The 18,445-nt window shown below is 44.8% G+C and overlaps 1 protein-coding gene across 6 annotated transcripts in view; it reads left to right on the top strand.

The window, feature by feature from the left end:
• Positions 1-18,238, top strand: part of SLC43A2 (solute carrier family 43 member 2) — a 46,510-nt gene extending 28,272 nt beyond the window's left edge. For 3 of the 6 annotated variants that reach the window (XM_034752378.1, XM_034752377.1, XM_034752374.1), the window contains exons 8-15: positions 97-296; positions 887-1,033; positions 5,561-5,572; positions 6,613-6,751; positions 7,079-7,211; positions 8,995-9,068; positions 10,491-10,614; positions 12,508-12,669. In XM_034752378.1, the coding sequence (XP_034608269.1) occupies positions 97-296; positions 887-1,033; positions 5,561-5,572; positions 6,613-6,751; positions 7,079-7,211; positions 8,995-9,068; positions 10,491-10,614; positions 12,508-12,669 (991 nt within the window). Of the gene's footprint in view, positions 1-96; positions 297-886; positions 1,034-5,560; positions 5,573-6,612; positions 6,752-7,078; positions 7,212-8,994; positions 9,069-10,490; positions 10,615-12,507 lie in introns of all 6 variants that reach the window. The other 3 variants (XM_034752375.1, XM_034752380.1, XM_034752379.1) reach the window with 2 other exon arrangements.
• The last annotated feature ends 207 nt before the right edge of the window (positions 18,239-18,445 follow it).

Genomic DNA, 18,445 nt, shown 5'->3' with positions numbered 1-18,445 from the left:
CTCCAGTATCCTTAGATCAGTCCATGAATATCTCAATTCTGCTTTGCAGCTCACTTTTTTTTGTCTCTCTCTCCCCCCCCCCCCTTCTGCCCACAGAGTGAAGATCAAGTTCAGCTGGCTGGGATTTGACCACAAAATTACAGGGAAACAGTTTTACAAGCAGGTGACCACAGTGGGACGTCGTCTGAGTGTGGGGAGCTCCATGAAGAACCCCAAGGAGCTGGCAGCTCAAGAGGGAAACAAACTCTGTCTGTCAACAGTGGACCTGGAAGTGAAGTGTCAAGCAGACGATGCAGGTATTGTTTCTAGATTTGTGCATGTGACATTCACCCTAGTGCAAAGGACCAGCACAAGGTCAGTGCACCACTTAACTCCTCAAAATAGGAGCTAAGCAATATTTCAGCCTTGTGCAAGCCCTTACATGTGGTGAATTTAACCCATGTGTGCAACTCATCATTGTCCAGATAAGTATATATTCAGGCACATATAACCCCGCCCCCCCCAAGGCATGCACATACCTTGATGGCATATGTTGCCACCCTGGCAGATGTCTGGGTGCTGGTGAACATTACATAGACAGTACATAATGTATGAACTGCTATAGCTAAAGACTGACATGCTAAATTCTTATACCTACTCGTCGTTGTCCTCCCCACATGAGCCCCCCCCCCCTTTTTTTTTTTTTTTTTTTTAGGGAGTCCCTTCTGCACAAGTTAGTCACTGGCGCTAAACTCCCCATTGGACTGTCCCTAGAGTATTGTGTTTATGTAATGTAGCCAGTAGAAGACTACTGATCTAAACAATCCAGTCTGTTCTGATGTCATGTCTGTTTAATAACCATTACCAGAGGCTGCCTTCTTTAGAGACTCTCTTGTTTCCTCTGCAGCATCTCCGTCCTTTATGCACAGTGTCTTCAGCCCAATTTTGCTACTCAGTCTCATCACCATGTGCGTCACTCAGCTGCGGCTCATTTTCTACATGGGGGCCATGAACAACATCCTGGGATTCTTTGTGGAGGGAGACCTGGAGACAGGTAGATTAACACCCAGAATTCTCACCTCTTCCCTTGAAACAGGGAAATCATCCTGGCTGTTCACCTACTGGGGATGTTGGTTTCTTATTAGTCACCAGATGCCATTCTGTTTATCTGCCTGTCACCAGCTCAGTGGTCAGAGTGTAACCGACAGCTGCTGTCATGGTCTGATGGGTGGCTGGAACCTGCTAAAAGCGGAGGGGCAACAAGATGTCAAATAACAAGGTGCATGCTCGAATATCAAGTTATTTTCAGCCAAGCGTTTATTAAATATTTTCCATCTTGTGTCCTTAAACAGGGGTTACCAAGTTTGGCAGGTCAGGGAGGGCCATAATAAAAACCTGTTCCACTGGGTATTTTTTATCCTGAGCAAGCACAAAATACAGAGCAGCTGAGTTCAACTGCAGATACATTTTTTTTTTTTTTCTGTGACTCAATCCAAAGCACTGAGGGGAAATGATGTCATGATAGCCTTGTGCATACTGTTGTGTGTCTGGGAGGCTGACTGGCAGCTTCTGTTCTGGGATTTGTTTGTGTCTGATTCAGTGAAGGAAGCCAACAGGAAAAAGTACATTAGTTTAGCGTTTACTTACTGAAAGTACTCTGAATTGCAAAACAAAATATAGCCCAATTTTGTCTTGTGCAGTAAGATCTGGTTTGAACTTGTTAAATCTGGAATTTTGTGAAGCTGATAAATCAAGAGGCACTCTTTCAAAACAATCATGAGGCACTAGGGGAGGAGAGGAGAATAAATGCAAGAAACTCAGAATGCCCCAGCATTCCATGAATTGCTTTGTTTCTTTAGTCCAGTGCTTGACAGACTAGCATTTGGCTCTTTCTCTCTCCTCTGGCTAAAGAGGCAACATAGACGTTAAACACTAAATAGGACAAATCCCAGGGTTGGATGCCTTTCCCAAAATGGGCTCCATGCTTCTCACTCACTTAACGTTTCTTCTTTCACTGTTACTCTCCTCCATTTTGCTTGTTTTGCTTGAGGTTAGTTTTGGTTTTATTTTTAGTCCCAACTTTTTTTTTTTCTTTTTTAAGCATGAGTGTTAGTTTGTGTCAATTTCTGATTTATTCTCTTGGTACAACTCTTACTTGGACCCCATAATAGTTTAAGTGAACAGATAAAACTCTAAAATGCTGAGAAATGGGTTGTGTCCCATAAACCTGGTATCTGTTTCTGTGACACTGTCTGGATTTCTCCTGTGGTGCAGCTGGAACCCAGCATGCTAGTTGCTGTCTTTAGAGTTTCCATAGTATCAGGAAAACAGTAGGTTTGTCTGGGTTGTGTCTGCTTGGCTCAGACAAAGAGCTCTGAGAAGGATGCAAAGGTGTTGAAATGTAGGGCTGACCGGGATTTGGAGAAGTCATCAAGTCCAACCCCCTGCACAGTGGCAAAACCAAGTAAATTTAGACTGTTCCTGACAGGACTTTGTCCAACCTGTTCTTAAAAACTTCCAGTGATGGGGATTCCAGAACCTCCCTTGGAAGCCTGTTCCAAAGCTTAACTACCCTTAGGGTACGTCTATACTTACCTCCGGGTCCGGCAGTAAGCAATTGATCTTCCGGGATCGATTTATCGCGTCTTGTCTAGACGCGATAAATCGATCCCGGAAGTGTACTCCTGCTCCGCGAGAGGAGTACGCGGAGTCAACAGGGGAGCCTGCCTGCCACGTGTGGACCCGCGGTAAGTTCGAACTAAGATACTTTGACTTCAGCTACGTTATTCACATAGCTGAAGTTGCGTATCTTAGTTCGAAGTGGGGGGTTAATGTGGACCAGCCCTTAGAGTTAGAAACCTTTTCCTAATAGCTAACCTAAATCTGTCTTGCTGCAGATTAAGCCCATTACTTCCTGTCCTACCTTCCCTGGACATGGAGAAAAATGTATCCGTCCTCTTTATAACAGCCCTTAACAGTTTTCAAATATGTTATCAGGTCGCCCCTCCATCTTATTTTCTCAAGACTCATCAGGCACAATTTTTACAAATCTTCATTGGTCAGGTTTTTCTAAACCTTTTATCATTTGTGTTCCTCTCCTCTGGACTCTATCCAATTTGTTCACATCTTTCCTAAAGTGTGGCACCCAGAATTGGACACAGTACTCAGTTGAGACCCCATCAGTGCTGAGTAGAGTGGAACAGTTACCTCCCGTGTCTTGCATACATCCTGTTGATACGCCCAAGAATATTCAATTTGTGATCCACTCTAACCCTCAGATCCTCTTCAGCAGTACTACCCCTAGCTGGTTATTCCCCATTTTGTAATTGTGCATTTGATTTTTTTTTTTCTTCCTAAGTGCAAAGTACTCTACTTATCTTTATTGAATTTCATCTTGTTGAATTCGGACCAATTCTCCAATTTGTCAAGGTCATTTTGAATTCTAACCCTGTCCTCCAAAGTGCTTGCAACTCCTCCCAGGTTGGTGTCATTTGCAGCTGTTATAAGCACATTCTCCACTCCGTTATTCCAAGTGATTGAATGAAAATATTGAATACTACTGGACCCAGGACTGACCTCTGCAGGACTCCCCTAGATATGCCCTCCCAGTTTGACAGTGAAGCACTGATAACTACTGTTTCAGTACGGTCTTTCAACCAGTTGTGCACTCACCTTAATTTCATCTAGACCACATTTCCCTAGTTTGTCATGTGGGTTAGGGGAAGGGCTGGACAAATACATTGATTAATTACTTACCCTTTCCTGCTGCTTTTACATACTGTGGCTTGTTCACAGAAGAGACCCTGTAACTGCGCTAAGCTGCACTGAATAATACAAGGAGAAAGCTGAGTGGCTCAATGGTTGGTCCAAATGTTTTCAGATTCAAGAGGATGCCCTGAACAGGACCGAGGGTAGGGTAGGCAGTGATGGTTCGAGATAGGGGGTAAAATCAGTAAGCTACAGTCTGACACTGATACTTCCTGTACGTCCTGCTTCCTGCATAGATTCTGCTGACTCAGACCTGGCTGTGAAACCTCCCTGCAGCTGGACAGAGCAGTGGGTTCAAAGCTTCTTATGCTCTAAGAGATGAGAGCAGACGTGGGGGCAGTAACCTCCTCAGTGACTACATGGTCCTCTTGTCCACTCCTCCCAACACCTGTGGTGTCTGAGGCAGGAAATTTGCCTGTGTCTGTATTGTAAAGTGCCATATTTTCCATGGTGGTATAGAAGAAGTGATATTAACTGTATTGTGGTAGCACCCCAAAGCTCGTCAAGGGGCTCATTGTGTTGAGTACCGCAAAAGGACAGTGGTGCACATAGTCCCTGCCCTGAGGAGCTCCCAGTCTAAGACCACGATTTTCTGTGTGTGTGTGTGTGTGTGTGTGTGTGTGTGTGACAATTCCCATGTATGTACAATTGTATGCAGCTCTGCCTCTCTCCCAAAGGCTTGCCATCATTTGCTGAGCCTTTTCTTCTAGGTATTGAATAGAAGTGGGTTTTGAGGGCTCCCAGTTTTAATGTATTATCCTATCTGGTCCTGCAGTTGCTCCAAAGAGAACGGTCTCTCCCTCTCTCCCCTCCCCTAACCAGTCCCCATAGTTGGTCTCTAGATGCCAAGGCTGGAGAGGGTTAGGCGTGATATGGGGGAAATGCTCTTGGCCATGGGGTGAACTTCTTGGCCTCTTATTAAAACCCTTGCTAGATAGCTCAGTCTTTTGGGAGGGTGATACTCCTCCAAACCCTGTTGTCTTAGCTGGAGGAGGATGCTGTGGTGTGAAAGTGCCTGTGGCTCCAATAAGGACACATCTGCTAGAGGGCTGGCAGTGTGTGCGCTTGAGACTGGAGCTGCAGATTCCTTACTTTGCTCTAATTATGACAAATGTAGTGACGCCTGGCATCATAGGCAGATACCTGGAGACAGTGTGCCAGGTGCTGACCCCACCTACAAACATTCCTGAGTGTGGCGGGGATGAGGGGCAGATGGAGTTCTGCTCTTACTACACCGGGTAGAAGAAGGGTTTAAATTCTCTGCTCAAATGCCTCCAGCATGCCTCATGGGCATTACACATGTTTGTATTTCTTTGTGATGGAGACCTGTAGGGAGGCGGGTACTGAACTTAGTCCTGTTCTGCTTGCAGTTGTGGGCACTTAGTGCTGAAGTAGGCAGTTTCAGATTCTTGATCCTTATTCCAGAACTGCACTGGCTCTGATTTATCAGCCCCTCTGTGTCATGCACAAGTCCACAATTACATGATCTGTGGTGGGGGGCGGGGGAGGAAGCATTGTGGAGAATATTCCCCAGTGACTCACCAGAACTGGAGGCAGCAGCGTTTCCTCCTGAGCCTACACTAGCTGCTGCACAATGCTGCTTGTAAACTCTTCTCCATTAGCTGGCTAGCTCTTTATATTTTAGGTTCTGCTGTGGAATGAAGCAATTGCTCTGTGAGCTCATATCCTATCTGTGCCTCCTTGTCTGTCCTGATGGGTATCGTAGGCTTCTGGGGTTTCTGCTGCTAATCTCTTTTTTGCTTTTCCATATTTGCTCTCTTGTTGCTGCTGCTTTGTTGCTTTGCTGATGCAGTGATGGATACAGGTAAGCTGGGTGTTTTAAGCACATTTCTAACATTCCCTTCCTTCCTGTATTTCAGTGATGCTTAGCTGCATGGTGTGTCTCAAACATGTAGCTACAGTGCTGTTAAGTGTTTCTTTGGGGGACCTTGCAGTAACAGCACTGAGGGTCCTGACTCCCGTGAGTGACTGCTGACCACTGGCTATTAAAACTCTTCCCTTCTCTAAACCCATCCCTGATCCTGGTCTTTGTGTGGCTAACAAACAGTGATAGGCAGGGAGGTAATTACCAATCTCTGCTGATTACTCTTCTGACAGTTCTCCCTTAGGGAGAAGATACCCTTGGGCCCTTCCCTTGCTAGGAATCCTACTTCCTCCCCTGCTCCTCCCACCTTCCTCTCCCTCAGCAAAACAAGCCCCCTCCCTAAGCACGCAGCAGGCATCTAGCTTTTTCATCCTGGCCTGTCTTCCAAAAAAACATGATTACCTTCCCACACTGGGTCCTACCTGCCCTGATGACTTCCCCTACTAGTTCTTAGCCCTAGGGCAGAATTGGAAACCAACAGCAGAGGGAGGCACAGCTAGAACCACAGGGCAAGGGAGGGGAGGAGATTCCTAGCTGGAGGTTGGAAGGCAGGGACTTGCTCCTTCAGACCAGGGTCAGCAGACTCTTTGCAGTCAGAAGCCTCTCTGCTGCATATAGTGCCACTCTTTGGCCACTGCTCTATCCTGTAAATTAGCCAGCTTTCAGGTGCCATCCTCCCGGGAACTAGCTACTGTTAGAGTTGTTAGATTTCATAATTTCCAAGAAGAAGTATCAGCCTGGCTAGAGTGGACAAGTGTGGCATATCCATTGTAACACACTTTTTGGCTGCTAGGCTACAGTTGATCTGGGACTCTGAGCAGTAAATAAGACAACACCCTCATCCTCCTTGTCTGAGGCTACCAATGATCTGGCCTGAGTGGATAAAATGACCAGTTGTTATGAAATGGGACCTGCTGCTGTTTTCTGTTACTGCTGAGTCCCATTGAGGGACTTTGACATGTTGTCTCTTTTCTCTGCAGTGAGTCTCTACACCTCCGTTTTTGGGGTGTTGCAGCTGCTCTGCCTGATGACTGCCCCCATGATTGGATACATCATGGACTGGAAGCTGAAGGAATGTGATGATGGCTCAGAAGAGGCTGATGAGAGTGATGCTAATCAGTAGGTAGCACACATTGCAGGGTCCAATCTGATATCTTTAACTGACCCAATTAAACTAAACAGATCTAATTCTGTTGTAAATTGATGAATGAGAGTCCATATAGGGATTTGCACCAGTTTAACTAAACTGATTGCTATAAACTATTTTAGTTAAATGTTGCAACTTCTGTTTGTAGATGAGGCTGGAGTCTCAGGTACAGGCCAAGACTCGGGTATGCCAATGTGGGGATTTTGGTTTCTTGTATCCTCTAACTTCTCAGGTTCCTAGTTGTGAATTCTAGTAGCTGCTACACTGCCTGTGTGATATATTCCTTGCTTTCCCGCCAGAGATGGTAAAAAAAAGAAAAAACGTGATCGCCAGATTCAGAAGATTTCGAATGCCACAAGAGCTTTTGTGTTCACCAACATACTACTAGTTGGATTTGGAATTACCTGTCTCATTCCTAACCTGCCTTTGCAGGTGAGTATTTCACAAAAGGAGTGGTGTACTGCAGGGTTCCTGGCATAGGCACCGACTCTGTGGGTGCTCCAGCCCTGAAGCACCCATGGAGATAAATTAGTGGGTGCTTAGCACCTATCGGCAGCCAAGCTCCCCCCTCTTCCCCAGCACCTCTCCCCTGCCACCAGCCCCGCTGATCACTCCTCCCCCTCCCTCCCAGTGTCTCCAGCGTGCAGGGGCTGGAGGTGGGGACAGGGCATGCTTGGGGGTGGAGCAGGGGTTTGGGGAAGAGGTAGTGGGGTGGGGTCTGGGGCAGAGGGGAAGTCGGTGCCTATGGTTCCTGGGCTAAATGTACAATGAAACTGTCTTGGATAAATTAGAACATAATCTAGATTAAGGACAGGCTAAGACAAACTGGGTCCCCCTTGGCTCTGCCCCAGTACTGTGGCCAGACTCCCCATGCCATGGCTACACCATGGCTCTACCTCTACGGGGTGGGTGGGCTCTTCCATTAGAGCCAGAATGCAGCACTGGCCACCACATTCAAAAATCCTGAGTCAGAGACTCAAAAGCGAGAAGGAAAATAAACAGACCCCCAGTGTTTACTACTTGTAACTCTGTTTTAAACCACTCTACTAGCTTTTCTTATTAACCACAAAAGCTAGAAACTTACTTTTATATTTAAATTAAATTTGAGACTCCCCATAATCATCTGAGTCCAGAAGCTTGAGCTTTAGGAAAAAAATCACTAGAGTTGGCAACACTGCGGGGGCTAATGACAGAGATGCATCTCCAAGCGGAGTCCTCTGCTGCTAGTCTTGGCAGGGCCCCCCAGTCCAGTGAGTTTCGGAGATAATCCAGTTAAAGGGACAGGGGCAGTTAACCCCTTTTAGAGCTGTTGCTTTAGGCACTCTGCAGGCTCAGGCAGATGTCACTGAGTTGGTCTGCACTGTGTTCATGTTTTCAGGCCTTAGCAAGTATGAGGACTATAAACACACACTTTCATGTAAAATAAATAAATAAACCCTGAGATTTAGGCCTAGAGCACCAGCTCTTGTCAGTAGTGCCTTTGTTAATCCAGGCCTGAGCTACAGATAAGCCAGGAGGTTCCTGGAAAATCTGTAAAGCAGAAGAGCATGAAACCTGCACAGACTCTACTGTTCAAGTGGTGGGCCAAATGTTGTCCTCAGTTACACCCTTTAGTGTCAGTGGGGTTATACATATGTAAATGTTTCATGCCTCTGCCAGGTGCATACCACAGGCCAGACATCAGGGGACAGGACTTGATGACCTCTCGAATTTCCATCCAGCCCCACATTTCTATAGCACAAAATGCACTGGGAGGATGCCAGCTTCTCCTCTCCTCCCCCCCCCCCCCCCGCCCCCCCCCCCCCCCCCCCCCGCACACACTGAATGTTTTTTTATTTTTCTCTCAAAGCTGTTAGAGAGGATCAAGCTGGAAGTGAGTGAATAAAGCTAAGGAGAGAGCAGGCATGCAGATCTGTCTTCAACTTTGGCATTTCCAGTAATGGTTCAAGTGCCTGAACCATTGTAAAACCCAAGGATACGCTTTCAGAACAGCAACCTCCCTTCTGCAGACAGACTGAAGTGAAGTCAGGTTCAGAAAGTGCAATGTGCCATCATCTCAGACAAACTGTCTGTCTCCTTGTGCTGACCTAGTGTGTGAGCAGGCTTTGTTTCTGGAGCTGCTTAGGCCTCTCCTGGAACTGGAGGAGCAGCAGGTACAGGGGTGGAGTGGTGGGTTTGGACGGCTAATCAGCATTTTTTTTTCTGCTTCTTTCAGATCCTTTCCTTCATTTTGCACACCATAGTGAGAGGATTCATCCACTCAGCGGTGGGAGGCCTCTATGCAGCTGTGTAAGTCTAACCTTGCTCATATACAGCATGTGACTGGCCTGAGGGTTTGATTACCAAAGATCCAGGGTGGAAGGAACACATGATGGTGAGATCCTGCTGTCAGAGGGAACAACTGAGTCCACTTATGGCTTACTCTGTGTCACCATAGGACTTGGCAGCAGGACTGCAGTATCCCAGGTTATTACTGTCCTTGCTTGTGCCTAATGCTGACCTGTAGTTACTTATTGCAGTGAAACAAGCACAGATACGCTTAATGTGGACCTCAGATGCAATTTGTCCTAAACTGGCTTCACCATCATGGGTTAAAAAGCTTGAAATTTTTAGCTAACTCGCCCTAATTATGAGTAGGTACAGGTACATGTCTTGATGAAATATTGGTCAGGGCACTCTGACTTCTGGGGCACATAGCTAGTCTGCTCTGAGAATGGAGCTGTTTCTAGATATTTATCAGCTTGTCAGAGCATTGCTCAAAATAAACACATAGTTAATGAAGCCTACGCACCTTTTACCCCGTAGCGTGGATCATTCATTCTGTATCCAACATATCTAAGTTTTGGAAGAGAACATTGATGTATACGTTTTTTTTTTTTTTTTTTAACAATGAGAAGATCCATTTCCTCTGACCGAACTCGTGGACTGAGGGACAAACAGATCAATAACTTTTGCTGTAGATTTAAAAGAAAAAAAAAAAAAAGTTTAAAGATGTTGGTTTTGTCGTCCCCCCCCCCCCCCCCCCCGAGTCAAATTTAAAAATTGCACAACCATGGAAAAACAAAGACATTAACCTGTCCTAAGACTTGCTTTTCATAAGTAATGTCTACTACTCAGCGACTTTCCAATCAACAATATAGTTGAACTTGGCAGAGGATCAGACTTTGTTTCTAAATAGGAAAACATGTCTGGCACATGTTAACCCGTTGTACAGGGTTTTGGTGATTTCCAGAGTGAGTGAGTTAGTTGTGCCCAGATGAGCTGTGGGAATGAAACTGATGGCCTAGCCCCAGATGTTGGCTCAGATGGATGTACAATTTGAAGAAGCCCCTACAAAAACCTATTGTTTTCACCTTTTTTTGTTTCCTTTGGGTACTGAGAAGCACTCCAAAGAGTTACAGAATACAAATGGCCTGTGCTGACTATGGCACTATGTTTAATCTGCAATTTTGTGTGTTTTAAAAAAACAAAAAAAAAACCCCTAAATTTGAAAATTCAGGCGGAGAAGAGACACTTGGCCCCTGAATTGCACTGCTTTAAATGCCAATCTTAATTAATATACATAATATTCATACACAACGAGAAATTCCTGAGTTCTGTACAGCTGAGCTGGGAACCTGCTGCTGGGAGAGATGCCAGACTCTGGTCCCCTGAGTAGCACAAAAGATTCAAGGTGGGGTGTGGTAATTATGTTGCTTTCTGTGTCGACAGATATCCCTCAACACAGTTTGGCAGCTTGACAGGACTGCAGTCTTTGGTCAGTGCCCTCTTTGCTCTTCTGCAGCAGCCCTTGTTCCTGGCAATGATGGGACCATTGAAAGGAGACCCTCTTTGGGTAAGGGAGGGAAGAGTAAATATAGTCTGCCCCAAACTTAGCATGAAGGGTTGGTGGTGGGTCCAGTTTCATTTGTGGGGAGGGGATTCCTTTTCCACAGAACCAACCAAAATGAAGGGGGATTCTACGCACAGACCTATGCTTTGATCAGCTATCTAGGGGTGGGCACACTGATGTTTGACTGTGGGTCCTCAAGTACACTGCTCACTTCAGACTGTGGCCAATAACTGCCCTAGAAGAAGGCAACCTGCCCACCCAAGTGCAATGCTGTTTATTTCTGGGGTATGTTTTATAGATTCCTTCTTAATTAATGCCTGCACAGATCAGACTATACTTTATTAAACTTCTCTTAACTCACATCATCTTTAGTAAGATGTGTGGTTAAAGTTAATGAGCCTTGTGTTAAATCTAGCCATAGTTTTGGTTGATGCCCTCTGCCTGGGCATTCCAGGGTAAATGATTCTTTATACAAATAGCGGTGAGAGTGCTGGAATCTGACCCATGATTATATGCGAAATGGGGTGAGGAGAAATCTGTTCACACTTCCAGCAGTATGAGACTGGTGTGGATTGCTGACCCAGCTCTGCTGGGGTCTGTCATTGGCCCTACAACCAGGCTTCCTAAGGCTTTAGGGCTCATGTTCTCCTTGAGAGGTCAGGAGTAAGTGTGCAGAAAGGGGTTCTGCTAAACAGAGATGAGGAATCAGATGTCTTTCCTTTGGGAGGGCTGGCAGTGATGATGGGCCCCTCCAGGAGATGTTCCGTTCCTTGGTAGATGGAGGTATTCTAGAGGCTATTCAGCAGCTCTCAAATGTGTTAGGAATTCTGTATGCTTTTGGACCTGTCCATTTGATCTTTGGCTGCCCTAAATGCCTTCAAGAAGACAGGCTGAATTTTTCTTTTTCTTTCTAGAAGCTCATTATTTATGCAGTGAAACACCACAACCACCAGTATAACTGGAAAGGACCTGGGAAGGGGAAGGGAAGGAAGCTGCATTAATTTCTGTTACCAGTTCATGTGCAGCAGGTGTAGCGAGATTGTTTGTTAGGTGGGAATCTCTCTCTCTCTCCCTTTGATAGTGAATGCAGCAGAACTTCTCGCCAGTGAGCTGTGAGCCTCAGTATTCCCAGTGAGCACTGAGTTTTGGGTTGCTGCTTGCACTAATCTTGAGTTGTGAAGGTCAGGTGGCTGTCCAGGATGGGGGCTGTGTGTGGTCTTTCTCACCAACCCTATATCAAGCAACTTGCTTAAAGCCCTGAAGCAGAGCTGCTTAGAAGGGGCAAGGATAGATTGGATCAGAAGGATTACATGGCTCTGTTGGAGGTGCAGAAATGAAGAAGAAGCCTGCAAGCAGTCTCATGAGTGAGTGGAGTCAAGCTAGACAGGAAGAAGCATAATTCCTGAGTATGACAGACAGCTCTTAGGAAAGCCACCACTGCAGATGCTGTGTGTACTCCAGTAGTACTTAGCTCAACTGCAGGGCCAGCAGTGTGGCATGGAATAGCCCCAGTCTCTGTTCTGCATCTGCCTCTTCCCCTTCCCATGAGCATGAGACACTGAGAAAATGTCAGTGCTATAGACTGGCTGAAGTTTGTCATAGCCATGGCTATGACTGCTCTGCCTTACCCTTTCTGTCTAGCAAGAAATTTTTCAAACATGGCACTGACTGACCTGCTTTTGCAGCATTTGCCAATAGCTCTCTATGCAGATTCTGCTAGTAATGTTGTATAACTAAAATGTAGGTTGTTGCAGATGTACTGAGCAGGGCAGCTCTCAATGTCCAGCATGAGTGGGTGAAATAATGAGGCCCGGGGGGGGGGGGGGGGGGGAATGACAGACAGACAGGATTGTTTCTTTCCTTCCTATCTAATGCTGCTTGTCTCTGTCCTTGTAGGTGAACGTGGGGCTTCTTGGAGTGAGTATGCTGGGCTTCTGCCTGCCGATATATCTGATCTGCTATAAACACAGGCTAGAAAGAGAGAAACAGCAGAGAAGTGATGATGCCAAACTCTTCCTCAAAATCAATGGCACTCCCAATGAGGAAGCCTTTGTTTAAGTCAGAACTTCAAACAAAGCCTCCTCTTCACGAGTTCCCCTGCCACTTCAATGGGTCTACCTCTGGCCCGAGTCATGATCCTTCTCTCCATGCTCTGCCAGCTTCACACAGCATGGTCGGCTGGCTTACAGTGAAGACTGAGTATGTTTCTGAGACACATGCCAGGAGGAGGCCTCCCTCTTCTTTCCTTTTCTAAAAGCTACACAGATCACAGATTGAATGAGCTGAAGCCTGCCTTAACTGGCACTGTCTTGGCTGCAGAGAACACTTTACTCACCATTACCAAGCTTGGCTACGGGACTGTAGTCCCTTGCTTGAAATCCCTGTGCTGTGCACATTGGAAAGGGGTCTTCCTGCTGTGTCTTGCAGAAGTAGATTTTCAGTTCATTGCTAAACACTAATCTCTGAGGCTGAACTCAAACTTTTTCTCCATATAATGTAAAGAGATGGTTAGTGAGCAATGGATTCTGCCACGTGTGCCAAAACGAAGGGTCCAGCTGACTGCTCTTCCCCCTCCCCACCCTCCAGCAGCCGGGGAGTCCTCTAGCCCAGCCTGTAAGCTTTCTCTGCGGGGTAAGATGCCTGCTGTCTTGAACCATTCAGCTGGAAATTGGACCTTGTCTGAAGTGCTTTAAGAAGTGTTGCCTTTCTTCTTCTCCTCTCCCTGCAGTGACCCTGGGAGAAGAGCAGCAGCTGGTAGTGTGGAGATAATCTTTGAGTAGAGCTGAAAGGCTTTCTCAAAACTGAGTCCTACGGTGCAAAACAACTTTGTTTCTAAGTGCTGGTTTTGTTGATTTGTCTTACTGTTGAAAAGAACCAACAGTGCAGAAGTGGACTTGCATGTAGTAACTGGATCCTGTGACCACATGGAAGATTGACATGGTGAGACAATTTCACTAAGTCTCAGCAGGACCTCACAGCAGTAGCCTCTTAACATCCTGGGCTCAGATAACAGCCTCCTTTGAGAGAATCCATCACTCTGAGCTGCTGAACACCAACTTAACTGTAACTGACCAAAAAGCTGCTGGTTGGCAGTGTGAGAGGAGCCTCCTAGGGTGGTATCTGTGCTCTTTCTGGACAGGACAGATGGAGATCACTGACTGTGGTTGGGTAGACTTCAGAGAACAATAAGTGGACTTGGGGGTACCTGAGGAGGTCACTGCTCAGACATGGAGAGAATACAAAGGGAATTCTTGGCCTGCTTATCTCTTCTAGCCATGCCTTTCCTAGGCCTTGTCTACACTGGACTTTGTTTTTCCATAACCTTCCTGCTATTGCTATCAGTGACTCAGCTCTATGGTGGGAGCACTAGTGTAGACAGGCTGCCTGTGTTCCATCTTGACCTGCTCTGAGCAGGGTTACATGACACTGGTTAAATGCCAGTGGCTGGGCTGAGCTGAGCTAGTGATTGTGATAGTGGGGAGATTATGGAAAACCCTGAGTCTGGTGTTCTATGGCAAATGCAGTAGTGGTGCTTTCTTAGTCTTGCAGTATCTCCAATGCCTGGCACAGGGGAGAGTTTCTTGAACTTCACCTCTAAACCAGGCAGGAAAAGCACAAGACTCTGCTGTCACTGTCCAGTAACTCCAAACTGGGATTAAGAAACAATGGTGCATCTGAATGCTCTGTCAGAAGTGACCTTGGAACTGGGGGGGAAGAGGGGAAGTTTGTCAGAATGAAAGCCAACACCTTTGCTATACAGGATTACAACATTCAGGTGAGCAGACTACCCGAGCCCTTTCCATTTAAAGAGTAAACTCTGCAGGCATTCTAAATGGCACCATGGAAAAGAATCCCTGTTAGAATCCTTAACAGACTCATCATGCTAGTTAGGTTGCCAGTGCATAATGACTGAGCAGCAGCGCCCTCTGGTGTTACTGTATTGTAAAATCCCATACGCTGTTTACAAAACAAAGACAAAACATTTATTTCAGAGCTGCTTGTTTGTTTTGAATAGATTCCTGCCACTTAAAGAGTATATTTTAAACATTGGTGGGTTTTTACCTGTTGCCTTCATCAGTTGTCACACTTCAAAAGCAACCATGTCTTATGCTGTAATACTGCATCAATGCAAAAATACTTTATTCTATTCTGGTGGCTTCTTACAAGTTTGAGGAGCTTTGGAGATGTTTTACTGCCCTTCTCAGCTTCTTTTCCTTGTGTCAAGCAACAATTAGGGAGTACAGCTCAACTTGGCAATTTAGGATTTAAACAGTAGAGAAAAATCTGAAGTACATATATGCTTGGAAGACATACCAGCAATAATTTAATTTCCTTGTAATGAGAGTATTTCTGGATGGTTTTCTGCAGATTTCTGCATCCTGTACTGCCAAGTGTTGCTACATTTAAATGCTCTGCTATTGCACACCTGTTCACTTCTGGACTGTTTACTCAACAAGGAAAGATCAGCTCACATAATGCATCAGATTTTTAGTAAATCTTCGAGTCTGAATTGTGGCATGAACTGCAGTCAGCTCACCCCATCAGCTTCGGAGAATAATGTGGTAAAGACAGATACCTAATTTTCAAAAGTGACTGACTAGTGATTTTTAGATGCCCAATATGAGAGTTTAAAGGGCCTAATTTTCAGAAAGTGTTGAACACCCACCCTCCCTAAAACAGGCCCCTTTAAACTCTCTGAGCATCCAAAGTCAGTAGGTGCTTTTGAAAATTGCAACCAGCATCCTTAGTTCCATGCCTTACAAATGCAGACAGTCTGAGAGTCGCAGCCTGCCAGCTGCATGACCTTACAGCTTAACTGCATGGAAACCTTATTAACTGGGGTCTCAAACTCATTAGAGGAAAGCCCAAGATTCTATGTTTAATCATGGTAAGGGGAGTAGGATATAAATTCAGTGGGCACATTCCTTGAATCACAGTAGAGACCACACTGATGATTGAGGGAGGCTCACACAGAAATCAGGACAATACAGCCTTTATGGAGTAACTAAACACTTATTCCTGCATTTACATCCCCTAATTGCAACTGCTAATTCCCTCCTGTGGAGGGCTTCTCTCCAACCCTATTCCAGCAATGCAATCATTAATGTTGACATAGATGTGTGATATCTCGGTTTTAGAACTGATACCCTATTCACTTGAATAGAAGGCAGAGGAATTAATGCCAGAGTCACTGTTTCATAGTCTCTGCAGCCTCAGGCAGGCATTGTCGTGATGGCTTACAATTGGTTCATAGGTGGAAGGTTACCTCTGCACTCATGTAGGCTAGAAACATAATTTACCAAAAAATAAACTGAGATTGTGGAGAACCTAGTTATAGGGCTCTCATGAATTAAAGTTACCTGGACCAGATCTGACCACAACTGTTTGATACCTGGCTTTATAAGATGCTTTAGAATATTTAATATTGTAAAGGGCTCAGATACCATGGTGGTGATTGTGGTATAAGTGCTGAGAAACAAGAGACTTTTATGTCTATGTAAAGGTCTAACCGGACAACCAAAATATTCCCACCCCTACAATGGTGAATATAGTCCTTACCTGTATATCATGGAAATGTATTCTGCCAGGACACTTCCTACCTAACATGTCTTGTTCATGGGCAGCTTAATTTATGATAGCATGTTTCCTTAACAGCAGAATGAGTTTAATGAGGTATTTGTCCTCCGTGTGTCCAGTGGCATGATCCAGAGAACAAACCCTAATACATGTGCACAGCTCCTTTAAATGCATTAATGTTGAAATTCTGGCAAATAAGTTGCATCAATTTCATAATCTCCAATTGCTAGAAAAGTTTTCTAGCATTCAGATGCTTTCTCTGCATTACTCACAACTCCACGCACTTCCACTCCGAAAGAGACAGCTCATCTCCTCAGTGTATGTTCCCTGTATGTCTGGAAACAGAAGACTGGACCACAGCTGGTCTGCAAAAGCTTGTTGCTATGATGTGGCTGCCTCTGAGAGTCTGTGTTTAAGAGGTGCCTGCATAGAAAGGGTGCATGCATTTTGGGGTGGCTCCTGGCATCGATAGGGGTCCTTTTTTGCATATGATTGGTCTTTTTATTTAGGGTTCTGAAAATAAAAAGCTGTATGGAAAACAGGCCTTAATATATAACTGGTTGGCCAGTGGCTATTTGCAGAAAACAAAGGCAAACTTTGCTGAGTTTCATTCTGACCTAAACACTTTTGCAGTAATTAATACAACCGCCCCCAGCATAGTGAGCCTCTACTCCACAGGTCTTTTAGAGGAAAACTGCAAAATAATGAGATTATAATTAAAACAACATCGGTAAAGTAGAAAACTTCCATTTTGACAAGCTGACTAGTTTAGGAGACAGAATACAGAGACAAACATTGGAATGCAGGACAAAGCAGATACTTACAATATTTTTGTAGCTACGCCTTTCAGTGATACTTTCCTGGCTGCCTGTATCCACATGAATCTGTATTCCAATCTAGAAGTGCAGAGTTATTAATATGAATTTATTAATCTACATCACTAGATAGGTGCTTCTGCTGGGAAGTGGCAGTAAAACAGGACCTTTCAATGAAAACTTCACAATATTCACTTCTGTGGAACTAACTGAAACAGTGACTGCTTTTATAGATACATATTCTTATCTACCCCATCTCTGTGCTCACTTCAACACCTATTGTCCTGCACTCCACCTAATCCTTTTCTTTCTGTTGTCCTTCACCCCCAAATCTTGGAACAACTTCCCATGTGCCAAGCAGACCTCCCTTTACTTCCTCTAAATCCACTTCTAACCTTGAAGCATTAATCCCCTCCCAGTGCTGTGGTCATTCCTCTTTGCCTTTTGTATTTGTCTGAGTTATACCATATGTTCCTTGGGGCAGGGTCTGTGTCATCTTATGTGTTTGTAAAGTGATGTGTATTCTTACAGTACTCTAAATAATAAATATGGTATTAAACTAATTACTATAGTCTTTTTGAGGCTGAGTATCATAAAGGTAACACCTTGATCTCTTGGGGGGAGGGGCAGGAGATGTAAGCATAGACATTACACAATACCTTCTGCCAAATGGCTTGTACTGCAATTTAACCAAAGAGCCACTTGTCCATCCTCTCTGTCGAGCTAAAAAATACCAGACTTCAAATGCAAAAAGCCCCACCCCAAAGCCAACGGAAGATTAAGGCCAAAACCGAGAATTAGAACTCCAATTTCTTTCCCCACCCAGAAACATGAAAGAATCTTGTTTAGCAATAATTTGTCAAGTTTGCATCAGACTGAGCCTGGTGCTGTTGGGTGCATTTCTGCTCAAGGTACCATTTTTCAGATCCGACACAGACTTGGTCCTGACCTCCGTGTAAGTGAGATGACAACTTTTGCAAGAGTATGCATTGTTAACCCCAGGACTTTTGCAAAATTCTAGCTCTGGCAATTCTTTCTGTCTGTATTCCCCTATGTTGAAATAGGATACAGGTTAAATACAAGACAGTTGGGGGTGTGTATGTGTTTTCTCTCATTGAATGCCAAGTCCTTATTGGGACAAATGCCGCCTTGAAGGAAATGGGAAATGTAGTTCACACCTTTACTGCTATATGTTCTTAAAAAGAATAAGTATTTGGGTACTTTTTAATTAAAATCAAAATAAACCATTACTATGTGGGACAATTTTCTGTGTAGCTGACGTAACAAAGCCCTGTACTTTAGAAGGCTGGTACCTTCATAAATAAAAAGTCTGCATGCTTATTTTTTTTTTTTTAAATTTAACATCATAAACTTGGCTTCTATAGAAGATATTCTAAATCATAACTTTATTTCACTGGGCCTGGCTGCACGATGGGGTCATG

This window comes from Trachemys scripta, chromosome 18 (genome assembly GCF_013100865.1).
Source record: "Trachemys scripta elegans isolate TJP31775 chromosome 18, CAS_Tse_1.0, whole genome shotgun sequence".
Taxonomy (NCBI): domain Eukaryota; kingdom Metazoa; phylum Chordata; order Testudines; family Emydidae; genus Trachemys; species Trachemys scripta.
Note: the sequence above shows the minus strand (reverse complement) of the source record. Positions and strands in the feature narration are given on the sequence as shown.